Genomic DNA, 18,842 nt, shown 5'->3' on the forward strand with positions numbered 1-18,842 from the left:
ATCTGTATCAGTTACCAGTATAGATCGATCAGAGGTTTATAGGTAATGCATGTTGTTTGATTATTCTATTTACAAGTCTTACAACTGAGCTAAAGTTGTTTGTTTGAGTTGTTCATCACTCAAATCATTTTCAACTCCATAATCAACAATTAATTGAGCCCAAATTAATTCCATTAAAAGAAGTAAATGAACTCCTCCCCAAATGAGATTTATACTGTAAAAGAAATTTGAATTACCATTACCTAAAACAATCCAACAGTAATAAAAAATTGGTGATAGTATTAACGAAATTATTAATGTCATTCCTGTGATGAACAACATCTTACAATGAGTCAAAATTGTATCCTTAAACATTGGAAGGATTGACAATACAAATCCCAAGTCACCTATTGTTGGATATGACTTTGTAAATGAAACCCATAGCATTGATAAAATTATGGAAAGAAATGAGTCTCCCAATTTCGGACTTTTTCTATATTCAAATAATCTTAAAGTAATTGGTATAATAAAGACAAATGAGTATAAGTTAAACATCCCAGTATAAAATGGTGTAAAAAATTCAAACATTTCCGTAAACAAATACCACCATAGTCCAACATTTGGTGTGATTTTCTTGAACAAAACAACAGTTGTGTAACATTTGTCAATAAATAGCCATGATCCAGTACATACAAAAGACGCGTATAATAAAATGGCTAGCGAAGTTGCAAAAGCTCCCAAATTGATGATTGAAAATTTTAATATATCTCTTGAGCTCGTGGCATATGCTAAAGCAAGTATCGAAGGTAACAAGTATAATGAATGAAATGAAAGATAACTTGCAATAGCTAATGAAATCATTGATCTAATGACATTCTTTTTAATTACTATTTGAGATATTGATTGGACTATGAAGAACCATGTAAATACAATTGTAGAATGACTCAAGTTAGTCAACAATATCAATGGATTGAATAAGTAGAAACATGCAATTAAATCATCATTAAACCCGAGATATTTTTGCTCAAATCCATGATGTTTTGATCTATATCGATTATACCACTTATTAATTTGAACAAGATTTGAAGCTATTAGTAAATCGGTAACCGTGTAAATTAGTGAAAACCAAAAGTTTGGGTATGGAAATGAATTGAAAAATGATAATATAATGACTAATAATGGTGGATGATGATTGACTCCACCATCATATAGGTTTAAGTTATGGTCTAAAAAATAGAATGCTTCTTGTAAAGCTTTGAATGAAGTGATGGGAGTTGATAATTCTGTTGAAGATGATAAGATGGGTACCAATGATGATACTAGGACTGGTAGTAGAAGCCTAGTTGCTCCAGCTATAACGAACACCTGAGTTGACTTACTCATATTACCTTGGTGTTTCAATTCTTAATTTTTTGAAACGGTCTTTGACGTGTTGTTTACTTTTAACTTTTGAAAAAAAAAATGAGATCTCAATTTGATCTTGTTTTAATCTTACTCTAATCTTAAGCATCAAATACATCAAACATAATATGTCATGTCGAGTGTATGTGAACATACTCAAACCTTCCATTTTTTTACAATTATTATTATACTAACACCAACATAGTTTCAGCCACTAAATCCTAAACCTTTCATGAAATCATTGATAGGTAAACAAGTAGTAGTAAGGTTAAAATGGAATAAAACAGAATATAAAGGACAATTGATGTCAACAGATAATTATCTAAACTTACAATTGGATGACACATACGAAATAATCTACGATAAAGATGATAACAAGAGAGAAGAATTGATTGGTAGTATATTCATTAGATGTAATAATGTTCTATTTATACGAGAATTTATCAATAGCGATGGTAGTAAAGTTATACCGAAAGGTCCAAGAGCAACAACTGAAACGACCGCTACTGAGTCTACATCGGTTGATACAGATGGGAATGTTGAAAAGAAGACTGAGGTCGTTGAAGAAGTAGAAATGAAGGAGTAAAATATTGAACTTGATTTTTTTTACTACTCAGCCAATTCACAATGTGATTTATATGATATTAATTAACGAAGTCATGACTTTAAAAGCAGACATAGTACAGCTTGTATTGATTCTCTGAAGACTCTTAGTGAGTCTAAGTCTTAATCTAAACCTCTTGATACACTCGTGAAAAAAAAAAATAATTTCAATTCATAATAATATATCATAAGTAAAGTAGCATATTAATGAACCAACCAGAGGTGGCTCCATATGGGGGTTTCATAGTAAAGTCACTAGAAGATGAAAAAGCCAATGAAGCTAAAATTGAAGAATTATCAATAGAAGTTGACTACAATGGGACAGTACAAAAAATAAGACCAGAAGCATTCAAATTAAATGGAGTTGATAATTTATCAACTGAAGAAATTAAATCATATATTGATTATTATTTAAATTACACTGTTACTCAAGATGAAGAAAATGGAGAACTTAAATACAATCAGATCCCATTTGATGATCAAATAACGTTTCGAGTTGAATGGATTGATGATTCAAATGTTGTTATTGTTTTTAAAACTAATCAAGATCAAATAAATGCATTAAGACAAATTAGAAGAATAGCGACAACATTAGATGAAAATGATCCAAATTTTATTAATGAAGTAATACAAGAGGTTGATGCAAAAGATTATAATCCTATAATACAATTTCGTAAAAGTCAAAGTTTATCAAATAGATTAGGATTACCTGAAAAAGATCCAAATGAAGTTACAAGTATAGAAGAAGATGAAACATCCATTGAATTAAAAATAAGACAAGCTTTTCAATCAGATAGAAAAGTTAAAAATGCTTCTCAATATTCAAGATATTATTTAGTACATGGTGAACCTGAACGAGATCTACATCCAAGAAGACATAAACATCACCATAGACGAAGTAGACGTGATGGTGAATCAATAGAAATAAAAGCGAATGAGCCAGAAGAAGAGGACTTGTTTGCTGACAAACTAAAAGGAAACAACGGGAGAAAAACTGAGATCAGAAATGGAGATGATGAAGAAGAAGACTTATTTGCCAACAAGTTAAAGAAAACTAGGTCAAGATCACCTACGAGAAATAATGATAATGGACGTTACAGACAGAGATACTAATTGGCTGATTGGTCACTAACGTATGAATGATGATTATAGGGCGATAGTAACTGATAAATCACCTAATAATCAAATAATAATAAGGATGAGCTAATAACGATAATAATAAGTTGAGCTTGAAGGTTGTATATGTAGGTCTATGTATTCTATATAATAATATAAGATAGACTTGTTGATATATGGTAAGATGATGGTAAGTTATAAACTTAATCTCTTTCTACTTTCAAATCTAATCCAAAGGATTTCAGCAACTTTATATATTAACTTGAATCCACAATAATCAAGATCCAAAACCGATAGGCACTTAAACAAATTGCTTGCTATACTAATTAGGAAATAATCCTTGTTTGCTATCTTTAATCTATTTTAATATGCAAATTGTATTATTAATTGTATAAAATTACATAGTTTTAGAACTGAAAAAAAAGTTATTTTATATATGCTAGAATGTTTTGAGTTCTTTTTTTTAATTCCCTTCTTGACCGAAATCTTCAGTAAATTTAACATGATTAGATATATCAGATGCATTAACAGTTGGTCTATTACTTTTTATTGATTTGATGAAATCTTTTATAGTTAAAGGTGGTTCTTTTAATTCATCTGTTCCAATTTCCATCCAACTCATTTCTTTTGCTCCTTCATCACCAGGTGAACATGGTGTATATTTTTCTTTACCATCTATTTCATCTATTACAGGTTTGAAATGTGTGGCTTGCTGGATTTTTCGTATTGGTTGCATTAATGCATCTCTCACAACAACTGCAACATCATGACCTGAATATCCATCTGTCAAATCGGCCAATGTTCGATAATCATGAGGTGTACATTCACAAGGAACATCACCAATATTTATTTCAAACATTCTAGTTCTTGCTTCAACGTCAGGTAAAGCAATATATATTCTTCTTTCAAATCTTCTCCTTATTGCAGCATCTAGTTGCCAAGGAATATTTGTGGCTCCTAGTACTAAAACTCCCTGAGAATCATTTCCAACCCCATTCATTTGAACTAATAACTCAGTTTTAATTCTTCTTGAAGCTTCACTTTCTCCTTCACCTCTTGGTCCACACAATGCATCGACTTCATCAATAAAAATAATTGATGGTTTATTTTCCCTAGCCATTGTAAATAATTGTTTCACTAATCTTTCAGACTCTCCCATCCATTTTGAAACTAAATCAGAGGATGAAACACTGAAAAAAGTTGAATTTGCTTCTGTTGCTACAGCTTTGGCTAAATATGATTTACCTGTTCCCGGTGGTCCATATAACAATATACCTGATGTTGGTTTCCTATTACCCACAAATAAATGTGGAAATTTAACTGGTAATATGACAGCTTCTTTTAAAGCTTCTTTTGCGGAATCTAATCCAGCTATATCTGACCATTTGACATTAGGCTTTTCCGATAAGATCGCACCTGCTAACGCTCCTCTTAATTTTTTGGTATCGGCATCATCATCATCTCCATCTCCACTACCAGATTTCTTAGCCTTTGTAGAACCATTTGCGGAATTTTCAGCAGAGTTTGATTTGTTTTGTTGATTCTCCAAATGATCCTTAAGCTGTTCTGCTCTTGTTAAATATTCTGTGAATTTTGATTTAACTAATTCTTTTGATTTAGGATTTTTTTCATACTTTATTGCTAACATTAAATAATCTAATCCATTGTAATATAACTTGTATGCTTCTTCATATCTTGTGGCAGTATCTGCATCTATAGCCTTTTGTACTAGATCTATCCCCTTACTTAAAAAGTCAGACGCCCCTGACATCACTTCGTTGTTAATGTATTTGTAATAATCAATGTGTCTTATCGTAAATGGTCGAAAATTTAAAGGCGATCTATGAAAAATATTGGTAGAGTGATGCTACCAACCGAGTTTTTGATTGGAGCTATTTCGGAGTTTCGATCCAATGACTACTGTTACAAACACATAGCTTTTGATATAGTCAATAATTAAAAATAGCAGATCAGGATTGATGTTATCTCGATATTGATTGTTGCTACATGCCAAATATTTTGCTTTTCATGAATCAACTCCTAATACCGCCTAATTGATTACCAGAAATGGAGAGAAAAAAGAAAAAATAATTTTTATCAAAATTCTTATCGGTTTTTTCGAATTTCATATTTGGAACCACCTTATCAATGACAAACCCTAATCAACAACAAACTAGGACGTTCACGAATTTAGATCCCTCTTTCTTTTCAAATATTGAACAGAGCCTGTCCACAAAAGATTCAAAACTACCGACAACAAATAAAACTTCAAATGCAACAATCAATAATGGATTTAAACAAAAAACTATAAAGATAAATAATATAATCGGTACTAGATTTAGAAGTAAAACTGGATGTTTGAATTGCAGAAAAAGAAAGTATGTTGATTAAATTAGAATTAATAGAACTTTCGCTAAAGGGATACTAACTTAAAAATGACAGAAAGAAATGTGATGAAACGTCCCCAATTTGTTTAGCATGTCAATCAAGAAATCAAGAATGTATATGGCCAGATTTGACAAAAAACCTGAAAGTTAAAAAACAATCAACAACAACATCACTATCATCGTCATTACCAACACCCGCTCAATCTCCATCATTATCCGATATAGATCAAAAAAGGTTAAATGAATCAATTTTACAAAGACATAATAATACTTCAAGTACTAATAACAAATTAAAAAAAATTAAAAATCCAAATTTAGATTCTTTAGTTAGAGAATTCGCTAGTGAAAAAGAAGAAGCAATGGATGATATCGGTCATTTAAATATGAATGTTATAAGTTGTCATAAATAGATTCAGGTATAATTGTTGGATTGATCATTGGTATTCTCAGCTCCTCTCAGAAATGTTTTGATGTTACCAATTTATTTCTCTTTCTTCCCCATGGAAACATGTAAAATTTATACTCACAGATTCCAGGTCAATAGTACGAGCGATATCATTTAGATCTTTAAACGGGTAGGACAAACCGTTTTTCTCAAAATTGCGCTCTCCAGATTTGAGAAGCGGAATTTGAAAAATTAGATAATTGTTAGGACGTTACATTAAATTTTTGAAGTGGGACTAAAATAGTTTTTAACCAATCTCATGATTAATTCTATCCACTTAATATTAGACATATCTGTCACAAGGTTACAATAAATTCAAGATTGGGGGTCTTAATATAAGTTCAATCATTACCCCATACTTTCAAAACCATTCCTCAGTAGATATAATAGGTAATCATTCCTAATTCAACTTTTCAAACAATTTAATCAATCAAGAAAAGATCAAGAATTAAAATGCCAGTTCCAATTCCACATAAATATCATGATGAAATAAATGAAAATGGTTTCACAGTAATTAGAAATTTTTTAACACCAGAAGAAATTGATAGATATACAAAAGCAAGTGAAATAATAGTTGATATGGCTAGACGAGGAGAAATTGATTCAGTTAGAACAACAAATAAAATGTTTCCACCATGGCCAAAAAATTTCAGTCCTGATATTTGGGGAGTTTCAGGATTATTACATCCAAATTTAGGTGAAAAAAGTTATGAATTTCATAATTTATATGGAGATGAAAAAATGTTAAATATAGTTTCTGATATTTTACAAATCAGCAAAGATGAAATTTCAATGGAATTATTAAATATGTTAATTAATCCATTAACTGATTTTGAATTAGATTGGCATAGAGATACAATAAAACCTGAAGTTACACCTGAAGAAGAAGCTGAAGAATTATTAACTTATCCTTTTGCTGGTGCTCAATTTAATTTAAGTTTAACTCCTGATGATTGTTTAATAGTTATACCAAAATCTCATAATAGAATAAGAACAGAAGAAGAAAGAAACAAAACAATTGATTCTACCAGAAGAAAAGAATTTATAACAAATCAAATTATTGTAAATTTAAATCCAGGAGATTTAGTATTTTATAATAATAATATTTTACATAGAGCAAAATATAATTCAAAAAATAAAAGATTAACTTTACATGGTTCTTATGGTAATGTTAAATTTGGAAAAAGTAGAGCAAAAGGTATATTACAACATGGAGTTGCTGATTGGTTACCTGATTTAAAACCACAAAATGAAAATTTAAATATGATGAAATCAAAATTAGTTGATTTAGCTAAAGAATTTGAAGGAGTTGATGTTGAATTTGCTTTAGATGGGTGATTTTAATTTGTTTGTTTATAATTTAGATATGTAGTACATAGAATTTTGAAGACATGAAAAATTGCAACAAGAATTATTTTTGCTTTCACTATACATTTTATTTGAAATTCTCTATCATTTAGGTGAAAATTTTGCTGCATCAATGTTTTGAAACAAGTTGATGTTCCTGAAACATTACACAAAAATACAATTAGAAAAGCCTAATATCAATATTATACAAAACGGCCATTCAGTCAAGCAAAGAGTCTTACTCTAAGTTGGTCGAAGACATGAATCTATATCAACTAGTTTTGGGAGACAACGCAATTCATTCAATTAGCGATGGGAGTGGTCTTCGTCTTGAGATGTTTGACTCCTCTCTATGTTAGATCTCATGAGAAAAATTTATCATGTGTGAGCCAGTTTTAACCAGCTTTATCAAAAGTTCAGTGCAGGTAAAACCGCTAGCCTTTTCACAATGTTTATGTCCAGCAGCTGTAATAAGACATATCATCGGATTAATTTATTGTAAGCTCTTTCCTTGATTAAGATTTAAGGTACAAAGTAAATAATATCTCTGATTCTTCGGTTAAACATGGTTTTATATTTCCGGTGAAAAATAAATGTAACATCATCTCCTAATCTTTTTAATAAAGCCGATTCAATTACCCAAGGTATTACACCAAATCTACTTCCGAAATCTGAATTTGATAAAAGCTTACAGAACTTCATTAAACAACTCAGTGTTTGAAGACCTAATTCCACAACTTTTGTGAGGAAAGCATAGCTTTAACAAATTAGATCTGGCATGATTAAAGCTTAATCATATCGGTTATATGAACCGGTGTTAAAAAAAAAAAAGTGAAAAAATACGAGTAGTGCACAATCTACCAAAATATAGCAAGCCATAATTTTTCAAGACTAAAAATTATGATAAATGTGGTAGAAATTTTGGCTAATCTGCCGTTTCTTTTGAATTATATATACTAACGTCTATGTAATCAAGAAAAATATGTGTGGTACCATGAAACGTATCTCTAAATTATCCTGAAAATCCAAAAAAATCAAAACCCGTGGGTCAAGCATTGCCCTGTTTAAACTTACAACAAGTACTTGAACTATTCTGAATAAAGATTCAAACAAACTATAGAGTTGAAATAAAATGAACTAGCCGAATGAGCCAATGTAACAATACGGTAACAAAATTAGAGACACTATTCACAGTAAATAATGATAAAAAAAAATAAGGTCCGCTTAGATCTCTCTTTATTATTACAATTTAAGACGAACTACAACAAAAAAATATAAATAAGATGAATAAAAATTTATCAACCAATGACATAATTTAAATTTTTTGTATTGTTTATATTTTGTATTAATTAAGCTGAGGGAATTATTTTAGTTTAGTATAGAAAATATTGGTAGATACTACACTACCTTATCAATTATAATAATAATTTACATAGTAAAATAGAAATTTAATAATAAGAAAGAGAGAGAAAGAGAAAACAAAAAAAGCTCAAAAGTTTTCAATTTTTAATTTATAATCAAACACTTTCTTTTTTTATATTCAAGAGTTTCTTTATCAAAAAAGAGTTATATAATCTAATCAAAGACTATTCTTTTTGTTCATATTCTTCATTCATTTCAATTGTCATTCATATATTTCATATTCAAAACTAATTAACTAATCAACTAAAAAATGAAATTCTCAATCACTGCATTAACTTTTATTGCTTCATCAGTTTTAGCAGGTAAAGGTCCAAAAGATACCAATAAACCACCAACTGTTACTGTTTATGCAACTGAAACTACTCATAAATATGGTAGATTCAATAAAACTCCTCATCCAACTACAACTACTTCTATTATTTCACCAAGTGAATATTCAGAATTAGCTGGTAAATCAGCTTCATCAATCTTAGCAAGAAGAGATGATTATATTGTCAAAAGAGCTAACGATACCGCTGGTGGTGCTGCTGCTGGAAACGGTACTGCCGGAGGTGCCGGTGGTGCTGGTAATGGTACCGCTGGTGGAGCTGCTGGTGGTAATGGAACTTCAGGTGGTTCATCAACTCAAAATGCCGGTAATGTTGCTGCTTCAGGAGCTACTTTTGCTGTTGCAGGTGCTATTGCTGCAGGTGTTGCTTTATTAGTTTAAGTTTAACTTAAAACTTTAGACTAGATATAAGTTTAGAGAAAGGGGAAAGTGGAAGAAAGATGTAATGGTGGTTTATATTTCGTATTTAATCACGTTGTAATAGAGTAAAAAATCTTTAATTTAATACTATATAATTATACCAATTTTGAACAATTGTAGATTTGAATTGATTACCTTTATTTCTACTTATATCTAGATAAATGAGATGGTCTTAGCTAAGCCCAATGAGTAAATTAATACTAAAGTCAATTACTTCCTTTAATTCGGCTTAACATGTTGTGAGAATTCCCGTCAGTCAGTCAGTTCATGCACTATCAGAATCATGTTGTTGAATCGTATTTCAAATATAATGTAGCATTTAATGCTTATAATTTCCTAAATCCAAAGTCATAGAATTCACCAAAACTTTAACTCCTCGTAAAATAACCATCTCTATTTCAAACAATGGCTATCATCTTCAAAGCCTATTTCCCACCACCAGAAGGTAATGCTAAAACATTATTAACTTGTTTTGGAAATTCTCTAACAATAATTTCACATTTAACTTCTTTACAAAGATCTTTTTTATTATAATAAGGTAATTTTTGTAATAATTCTAAACCAGAAGATCTTTCTAATGCATCAATTGGAACTTGAAATTGAGTTAATGGTATATTATTATTTATAATTTGATTTGGTAATACGAAAGCGGCACAACTTATATTGCTGGGGTCATTATTATTTTCTCCAATAATTAATTTAAAAAAATGAGTTGGTACAGAAATATTTGGTGGTGATCCAATAACTTCATATTCAACTCTATATTTTCCATCTTTACATAATTTTGGTAAATATAATGGTCCTGTCATAACTCTTATATTATCATATTTTGAGGTTAACCTACGAACAAATTCTTCAAAATGATTCCAATAATCTCTATTGAAACCTTCACCAATTTGTGGTGATATATTAGTTAAATAAAAAGTTTCATCCATTGCTAATTGATTATATTTAGCATTTGCTGCTGGAGCTTGATGACCTCTATCATATCCAGATCTAAAATAATCTCTTAATTTATTTCTAAATTTAAATGGAATTGATTCATCTTCTTTAAAAATTGATTTTTTTCTATCTCCTGAATCTCCATTTCTAGTTATTGATTCTTTTGTTAAATGTTCTATAACCCAATATGGATTCTTTTTAGAACGATCATAACAACTTATAAATTCTGAATGTTTACCTAAATCATGTATTGGACCAGGAAATCCATATTTATAAAAACCTTCTGGATTTATAGATGATGGATCAAATATTTCTTGAGAATTTGATTGCGATGGTGGTTTTATTGGTAAATTTGAATTTGAATTTGAATTAGGTGATGATGGTGGTGGTAACGATGTTGAATTTGATGATTTATTCCCCCCATTTCCTCCTCCGATACCCCAGAAATATGATGCAATACCCAAACTCCCTAATCCCCAAGATGATTTCAATATTAGTCTGGACATTATCTTTTTAATTTATTGTGGTTTAGTGAAAGATGGTTAATATTCAAACTATCTATGTTTTATGAAATGTGGGATCAAAATTTTTTTTGTCATATTTTTGTTATCTTTTATCGCATCCTGTGAATTAATTAGTTTGACGCGTTTGTAATTTACAACGAAGCTAAGTCAGTGAAAAAAGACAACGTTGTAGCATAATTAATAATCTTAATAAAAGTAGTCATGATTGTTTCTTATCGTCTTTCCAAACTTGCGAATTAACGACCAGTCTGTAGATCTTTTACAAGTTGAGTCTAATTTGTATCTTGGAGAACTTTTTGGAATGGGCCTAGCGTTTGAATATGACGACTTGCAATAACGTGAAAAATTGAAACATAAAAACAAAGTCCCTACATGAGCAAGTTAGTTTTGATTATTTTAAACTTTAAACCAGTTGATTGTAATCGGGAAATTTGCAACAATTTGCAACCAAAAATAAGATTATACAGCGAGATCAATTCATGCACATGTCAATGAATTTATTTCAGAGTCTCGTATTGATACTCAAGAACTACTATTCTCTAGAGTTCTAGATCATTAGAAGTCGTCACATGAACTATGAATCTGGCTTTTTTCAATATTAAAATTTTTTTGCATTAAAGGAATTGACGGAAGGAAAACAATAAAATGGTTTCTAATGTAGAGAGAACACACATGTAAGAGAGTTCACAAATAAGATCAACTAGGCTGGGCCCTCGTAGCTGAAAAACAGATTCGAAAGTTTTTTTTGTTCAACTTTGATTTACTGACAAGGCTATGAAATTATACTTTTCGTTGATCTATTAATTATAATTTTTAATTTGGGAAACCAACATTAATTGAAATATATTTTTATTATTTTCATTTTTATATCAACAGCGAGCAGAAGTGTTGGGCTTCTACTGAATATTTCAAATACTGTACCAGATGCTACCAAATCCCAGTAAAATGGTTTCATAAAAAAACAAAGCCAACGTTTTTTTATACTTTATACATTTTGTGATTGTTTTAAAAAAACTCCGAAAACCATTCGGATAATGAGATGATTGATTTTTTCTGGTTACAATAGTATTTCAAAATAATACTAGTCGACATAGGCAATCAGTTCAGGAAAAAAAAAATCAATTTTCAGCTAAGTTTGACCCTATCTTTCAAATATAAATTTATTAGTTGATCTTCAGTCCAATTCTAATATTTTTATCCCTTAAAAACTAGTTTTAAAAAATAATTAATAAAGAGATCTCCCGTAAATCTTTTTTATTAAAATACAATACATTATTTTTGATACTTGTTTTTGTGTAACTATACATACTACAGTACTTTACTATATTTTTGTTGGTGGTTGTAAAAATAACCAACAAGTAAATTTTTACAACCAAAATAATAATAATAATAATATGTAAATTTTAAAAATATATAATCAATTATATACCCATTTCTTTATCTTATTTTCATTTTGATCTTAAATATATTGTTGTTTTGGTCTCATTCTCAAATTCAATTGTTCAATTGTCAAAACTAGATCAATATTCACCTAATCTATTTATCTCAAATCTTACTTATAGATACCAAAATTCATTTAAATCAACCAAAAATTGATCAGTTTTGATTTACGACCTATTTATTTAATAACACTTTCATCAGAACGACTAATATTACTAATACATATCTCAAAATACAATGTCAACTCATAGACCTTTCCAATTAAATCATGGATCAATAGAACATAATTTTTCAGTACCTCATAATTTATTTTCAAATTATTCACAATTAAAAGATCAATTTATAAAAACTTTACCTGAACCAACTGAAGGTTTTGCAGATGATAATGAACCATCAAGTCCAGTAGAATTATATGGTAAATTTTTAGGTTTTATAAGTCAACAACAAAATCAAGAAGATGAAACTTTAAGTAATGCAATAAAAGATTTTGAATTAACTTTTTTACAAAATATTGATATTCATTCATTAGCTGTAAAATTATTACAAGATGAAAATTTTCCAACTACACAAACAAAAATTAAAAATTTAATTAAGAATTATTATCAATGTAATCAAATTATTTTAAAAAATGAATCAAATTTAATTTATCATTCAAAATTAGGTAATGCAAAAATTGCAGCAATATTTGGAGGACAAGGTAATACAGATGATTATTTTGAAGAATTAAGAGAAATTTATAAATTATATGAAAATTTAATTGTTAAAGATTTATTAATTCCAATAACAAATGAATTAAATAATTTATTAAAACAAGATTCAGAATTTGATAAAATTTATACTCAAGGTTTAAATATTTTAAAATGGTTAAAACATCCAGAAACAACTCCTGATCAAGATTATTTATTAAGTGTTCCTGTATCTTGTCCAATAATTTGTATTATACAATTATGTCATTATAGTATTACTTGTAAGATTTTAGGTATAAATCCTGGAGAATTTAGAGATTTAATTTCTTGGTCAACTGGTCATTCACAAGGTTTAATAACAGCTGTTGCAATTGCAAGTTCATCTGATTGGTCTTCATTTATATCAAATTCAATAAAAGCTTGTTCATTATTATTTTTTATTGGTTCAAGATGTTTAAGTATTTATCCAAGAACTACTTTACCACCAACAATGTTACAAGATTCATTAAGTAATGGAGAAGGTAGACCATCAACAATGTTATCAATAAGAGATTTATCTATAGAAAAAGTTGAAAAATTTATACAACAAACAAATAATCATTTACCAAAAGAAAAACATATATCAATAAGTTTAATTAATGGTGCAAGAAATTTAGTATTATCAGGACCACCAGAATCATTATATGGGTTTAATTTAAATTTAAGAAATAATAAAGCACCAAATGGATTAGATCAATCAAGAATTCCATTTAGTGAAAGAAAATTAAAATGTACAAATAGATTTTTACCAATTTTTTCTCCTTTCCATTCTCATTTATTAACTGATGCAACTGAATTAATCTTGGAAGATGTTTCACAAATTGAATTTGATAAGCTAGCAATACCAGTCTATGATACATTTGATGGAAAAAATTTACAAGATACAAATTCAAAAGATTTAATTTCAAGATTAATTAAATTAATTACTGAATTACCAGTTCATTGGGAATTAGCAACAAATCATAAAGCAAGTCATATCCTTGAATTTGGTCCAGGTGGTGTTTCAGGATTAGGTGTTTTAACTCATAGAAATAAAGAAGGAACTGGTTCAAGAATTATTATTGCTGGTGCTATTGATTCAAATCCAATTGATGATGAATATGGTTTTAAACATGAAATTTTTAATAAATCTGAAAATAAACAAATTAAATGGGCTTCAAATTGGTTAAAAGAATTTAAACCAACTTTAGTTAAAACAACTAATAATAAAGTCTATGTAAATACAAAATTTTCACAATTATTAGGTAGAGCTCCATTAATGATTCCAGGTATGACTCCAACTACAGTTAATCCAGATATTGTTGCTGCTTCAATTAATGCTGGTTATCATATTGAAATTGCCGGTGGTGGTTATTTTATTGCATCAAAAATGACAGAAGCAATAGATGAAGTCATAGCTAAAATCAAACCTGGTTATGGATTCGGTATAAATTTAATTTATGTTAATCCAAGAATGTTACAATGGGGTATTCCATTAATTAAAGAATTAAGAGAAAAAGGTTATCCAATTCAATCATTAACTATTGGTGCAGGTGTCCCATCATTAGAAGTTGCAACTGAATATATTGAAGAATTAGGTTTAACTCATTTAGGTTTAAAACCTGGATCAATTGATTCAATAAGTCAAGTTATTTCAATTGCAAAAGCTCATCCAAATTTCCCAATTGTTTTACAATGGACTGGTGGTAGAGGTGGTGGTCATCATTCTTTTGAAGATTTTCATCAACCTATTATACAAATGTATTCAAAAATTAGAAGATGTTCAAATATTATATTAGTTGCTGGTTCAGGATTTGGTTCAGATGAAGATACTTATCCATATTTAACTGGTTCATGGTCAACAAAGTTTAATTATCCACCAATGCCATTTGATGGTATATTATTTGGATCAAGAGTTATGACATCAAAAGAAGCTAAAACTTCATTAGAAGCTAAAAAATTAATTGCCAGCTGTACAGGAGTTGAAGATTCAAAATGGGAACAAACTTATAAAAAACCAACTGGTGGTATAGTTACAGTAAAATCAGAAATGGGTGAACCAATTCATAAAATTGCAACAAGAGGTGTATTATTTTGGAAAGATTTAGATGAAACAATTTTCAATCAACCAAAAAATAAATTAATTGAAACAATAAATAAGAAAAAAGATTATATTATTGATAAATTAAACAAGGATTCTCAAAAACCATGGTTTGGTAAAAATAAATTTGGAGTATGTGATTTACAAGATATGACTTATGAAGAAGTTTCAAATAGAATGATTGAATTAATGTTTGTTGAAAGATCAAATAGATGGATTGATATATCATTAAGAAATTTTTTTGGAGATGTTATAAGAAGAATTGAAGAAAGGTTTTCCAAAATTTCTCAAATTTCATTATTACAAAATTATAATCAATTACAAAATCCACATGAATTTGTTATTAAATTTTTTACTGAATTCCCTTTAGCTAAAACTCAATTAATTTCAGAAGAAGATTGTGATTTCTTTTTAATGTGTGCTTCAAGACCAACTCAAAAACCAGTACCATTTGTACCAGTATTAGATGAAAGATTTGAATTTTTTTTTAAAAAGGATTCTTTATGGCAATCTGAAGATTTAGAAAGTGTTGTTGATGAAGATGTTCAAAGAACTTGTATATTACATGGTCCTGTTGCTTGTCAATTTACAAATAAAGTTAATGAACCAATTGGTGAAATTTTAGATAATATTCATGAAGGTCATATTAAAAAATTAATTGAAGATGAATATAATGGTGATGAATCTAAAATTCCAATTGTTGAATATTTTGGTGGTTCAAAACCTGTTGATATAAAATCTTTAACTAATGTTATAATTGAAGAAAATAAAGATGAAACTATATATGAAATCAAATCAAAATTACCAAATACTTCAAAATGGTTACAATTATTAGCTGGTTCAAAATTAAATTGGTTACAAGCATTTATTTCAACTAAAAGAATAGTTCAAGGTTCAAAACATGTTTCAAATTCTATTCATGATATATTATCTCCTTCTCAACATTCAAAAGTAATAATTAATAAGAAAAATCATGATTTAACAGTTTATGAAAAAATTAAAGGTGATTTGGTACCAGTTGTTAAAATTTATTTATCTAATGATTCCAAAAATACAATTATATGTGAATTAATTGAACATAGAACAGCTGATGGAAATCCTGTAAGTTTACCATTTATATATAAATATCAACCAGAAGATGGATTTGCTCCAATTGTTGAAGATATGATTACAAGAAATTATAGAATTAAAGAATTTTATTGGAAATTATGGTTTGGTTCAGAAATTCCATTTAATTTAAATATAAATGTTGATGAACAGATCTTGGGAGATGAAATTACAATTACTGGTAAAGATATTGCTGAATTTACTTATGCTATTGGAAATAAATGTGAAGCTTTTGTAAATAGACCTGGAAAATTAACATTAGCTCCAATGGATTTTGCTATAGTTATTGGTTGGAAAGCTATTATAAAAGCAATTTTCCCAAAAACTGTTGATGGTGATTTATTAAAATTAGTCCATTTATCAAATGGTTATAAAATGATACCTGGTGCTGCACCTTTGAAAAAAGATGATATTGTTTCAACAAAAGCTGAAATTAAATCAGTTATAAATCAACAAAGTGGTAAATTAGTTGAGGTTATTGGTACAATATATAGAGAACAAAAACCAGTTATGGAAGTTTCATCACAATTTCTTTATAGAGGTGAATATATTGATTATGAAAATACTTTTCAAAAAATTACTGAAATTCCAATTCAAGTTGATTTTAAAAATTCCAAAGATTTAGCTATATTAAGATCAAAAGAATGGTTTCATTTAACTAAAGATATTGAATTTGATCAATTAACTTTTAGATGTGAATCAACTTATAAATTTAAATCTGCAAATGTTTATTCATCAATTATTACAACTGGTCAAGTATTTATGGAATTACCAACAAAAGAAATTATACAAGTTGGTGAAATTAATTATGAAGCAGGTATTTCATATGGTAATCCAGTTATTGATTATTTAAAAAGAAATGGTAAAACAATTGAAGAAGCTGTTACATTTGAAAATCCCATACCAATAAGTTCAAAAGATGAATTAATTTCAAAAGCTCCTGGTACAAATGAAACTTATGCTATAGTTTCTGGTGATTATAATCCAATTCATGTTTCAAGAGTATTTGCTTCTTATGCTAAATTACCAGGTACTATAACTCATGGAATGTATTCATCTGCATCAATAAGAGGATTAGTTGAAGAATGGGCTGCAAATAATGTTGCAAGTAGAGTTAGAGCATTTAAATGTGAATTTGTTGGAATGGTTTTACCAAATGATAAATTACAAACAACAATGGAACATATTGGTATGATTAATGGAAGAAAAATTATTAAAGTTGAAACCAAAAATATTGAAAATGATTCTATAGTATTAATTGGTGAAGCAGAAATTGAACAACCTATTACAACTTATGTATTTACTGGTCAAGGATCTCAAGAACAAGGTATGGGAATGGATTTATATAATTCTTCAGAAGTTGCAAAAAAAGTTTGGGATAAAGCTGATAATCATTTTATAAATAATTATGGATTTTCAATTTTGGATATTGTTCAAAATAATCCAAATGAATTAACTATACATTTTGGTGGTTCAAAAGGTAGATTGATTAGAGATAATTATATTGGAATGATGTTTGAAACTATTGGAGAGGATGGTGAATTAAAATCAGAAAAAATCTTCAAAGATATTGATGATACTACAACTTCTTATACTTTTGTATCACCAACTGGTTTATTATCTGCAACTCAATTTACTCAACCTGCTTTAACTTTAATGGAAAAAGCTGCTTATGAAGATATAAAATCAAAAGGTTTAATTCCATCAGATATAATGTATGCTGGTCATTCATTAGGTGAATATTCTGCTTTAAGTTCATTAGCAAATGTTATGCCAATCGAATCATTAGTTGATGTTGTATTTTATAGAGGTATGACTATGCAAGTTGCAGTACCAAGAGATGAATTAGGTAGATCAAATTATGGTATGTGTGCTATTAATCCAAGTAGAATTAGTTCAACATTTAATGATTCTGCTTTAAGATTTGTTGTTGAAGAAGTTAGTAAAAGAACTAATTGGTTATTAGAAATTGTTAATTATAATGTTGAAAATCAACAATATGTTGCAGCTGGTGATTTAAGAGCTTTAGATACATTAACTAATGTTTTAAATGTTTTAAAAATTAATAAAATTGATATTGTTAAATTACAAGAAAAATTATCAATTGAAGAAGTCATTAAACATTTATATGAAATTATTGATGAAATTAAAATTAAATCAGAATTAAAACCACAACCAATTGAATTAGAAAGAGGATTTGCTGTAATTCCATTAAAGGGTATATCTGTACCATTCCATTCATCATATTTAATGTCAGGAGTTAAACCTTTCCAAAGATTTTTATGTAAAAAGATTCCAAAATCTTCAATAAAACCTCATGACTTAATTGGTAAATATATTCCAAATTTAACTGCAAAACCTTTTCAATTAACAAAAGATTATTTTCAAAATGTTTATGAATTAACAAAATCTGAGAAAATTAAAAAAATTATTGATAATTGGGAAAATTATGAAAATGCGTAATTATTATATAGAAACAATACAAATTAATAGAAACTTTATAAATTTTAATAAATAATAAATAAATAAAATTGTTATGTATTAATTACAAATTATACAATTGTCTTTTCTTTTTA

General features: G+C 28.3%; 9 protein-coding genes across 9 annotated transcripts; 6 read left to right on the forward strand and 3 right to left on the reverse strand. All coding sequences in view use genetic code 12, as the record gives it.

Annotated features, from left to right (window-relative positions):
* Nucleotides 1–78: 78 nt before the first annotated feature.
* On the reverse strand, nucleotides 79–1,362 carry KGF55_002192 (GPI-anchor transamidase subunit; the record flags this gene model as incomplete). The annotated part of the gene is made up of 1 exon (XM_051756848.1): nucleotides 79–1,362. One exon carries the CDS (start codon nucleotides 1,360–1,362, stop codon nucleotides 79–81), a length of 1,284 nt encoding a protein of 427 aa, XP_051615180.1.
* A 250-nt stretch (nucleotides 1,363–1,612) lies between these two features.
* KGF55_002193 (mRNA splicing protein) lies at nucleotides 1,613–1,966 on the forward strand (the record flags this gene model as incomplete). The annotated part of the gene is made up of 1 exon (XM_051756849.1): nucleotides 1,613–1,966. The coding sequence occupies one exon, from the start codon at nucleotides 1,613–1,615 to the stop codon at nucleotides 1,964–1,966; it is 354 nt and encodes a 117-aa protein (XP_051615181.1).
* Nucleotides 1,967–2,190: 224 nt separating this feature from the next.
* Nucleotides 2,191–3,096, forward strand: KGF55_002194 (uncharacterized protein; the record flags this gene model as incomplete). The annotated part of the gene is made up of 1 exon (XM_051756850.1): nucleotides 2,191–3,096. The coding sequence occupies one exon, from the start codon at nucleotides 2,191–2,193 to the stop codon at nucleotides 3,094–3,096; it is 906 nt and encodes a 301-aa protein (XP_051615182.1).
* Nucleotides 3,097–3,562: 466 nt separating this feature from the next.
* VPS4 (AAA family ATPase) lies at nucleotides 3,563–4,870 on the reverse strand (the record flags this gene model as incomplete). Its single annotated transcript, XM_051756851.1, has 1 exon — nucleotides 3,563–4,870. The coding sequence occupies one exon, from the start codon at nucleotides 4,868–4,870 to the stop codon at nucleotides 3,563–3,565; it is 1,308 nt and encodes a 435-aa protein (XP_051615183.1).
* A 583-nt stretch (nucleotides 4,871–5,453) lies between these two features.
* On the forward strand, nucleotides 5,454–5,896 carry KGF55_002196 (Zn(II)2Cys6 transcription factor domain-containing protein; the record flags this gene model as incomplete). Its single annotated transcript, XM_051756852.1, has 2 exons — nucleotides 5,454–5,477; nucleotides 5,546–5,896. The coding sequence occupies 2 exons, from the start codon at nucleotides 5,454–5,456 to the stop codon at nucleotides 5,894–5,896; spliced, it is 375 nt and encodes a 124-aa protein (XP_051615184.1).
* A 488-nt stretch (nucleotides 5,897–6,384) lies between these two features.
* Nucleotides 6,385–7,269, forward strand: KGF55_002197 (uncharacterized protein; the record flags this gene model as incomplete). Its single annotated transcript, XM_051756855.1, has 1 exon — nucleotides 6,385–7,269. The coding sequence occupies one exon, from the start codon at nucleotides 6,385–6,387 to the stop codon at nucleotides 7,267–7,269; it is 885 nt and encodes a 294-aa protein (XP_051615185.1).
* Nucleotides 7,270–8,950: 1,681 nt separating this feature from the next.
* Nucleotides 8,951–9,409, forward strand: PGA14 (Pga14p; the record flags this gene model as incomplete). Its single annotated transcript, XM_051756856.1, has 1 exon — nucleotides 8,951–9,409. The coding sequence occupies one exon, from the start codon at nucleotides 8,951–8,953 to the stop codon at nucleotides 9,407–9,409; it is 459 nt and encodes a 152-aa protein (XP_051615186.1).
* A 464-nt stretch (nucleotides 9,410–9,873) lies between these two features.
* On the reverse strand, nucleotides 9,874–10,896 carry KGF55_002199 (ribonuclease; the record flags this gene model as incomplete). Its single annotated transcript, XM_051756857.1, has 1 exon — nucleotides 9,874–10,896. The coding sequence occupies one exon, from the start codon at nucleotides 10,894–10,896 to the stop codon at nucleotides 9,874–9,876; it is 1,023 nt and encodes a 340-aa protein (XP_051615187.1).
* A 1,695-nt stretch (nucleotides 10,897–12,591) lies between these two features.
* FAS1 (tetrafunctional fatty acid synthase subunit) lies at nucleotides 12,592–18,729 on the forward strand (the record flags this gene model as incomplete). The annotated part of the gene is made up of 1 exon (XM_051756858.1): nucleotides 12,592–18,729. The coding sequence occupies one exon, from the start codon at nucleotides 12,592–12,594 to the stop codon at nucleotides 18,727–18,729; it is 6,138 nt and encodes a 2,045-aa protein (XP_051615188.1).
* Between the last annotated feature and the right edge of the window lie 113 nt (nucleotides 18,730–18,842).

This window comes from Candida pseudojiufengensis (genome assembly GCF_024610245.1).
Source record: "Candida pseudojiufengensis strain CBS 10847 chromosome Unknown scaffold7, whole genome shotgun sequence".
Classification (NCBI taxonomy): domain Eukaryota; kingdom Fungi; phylum Ascomycota; class Pichiomycetes; order Serinales; family Debaryomycetaceae; genus Lodderomyces; species Lodderomyces pseudojiufengensis.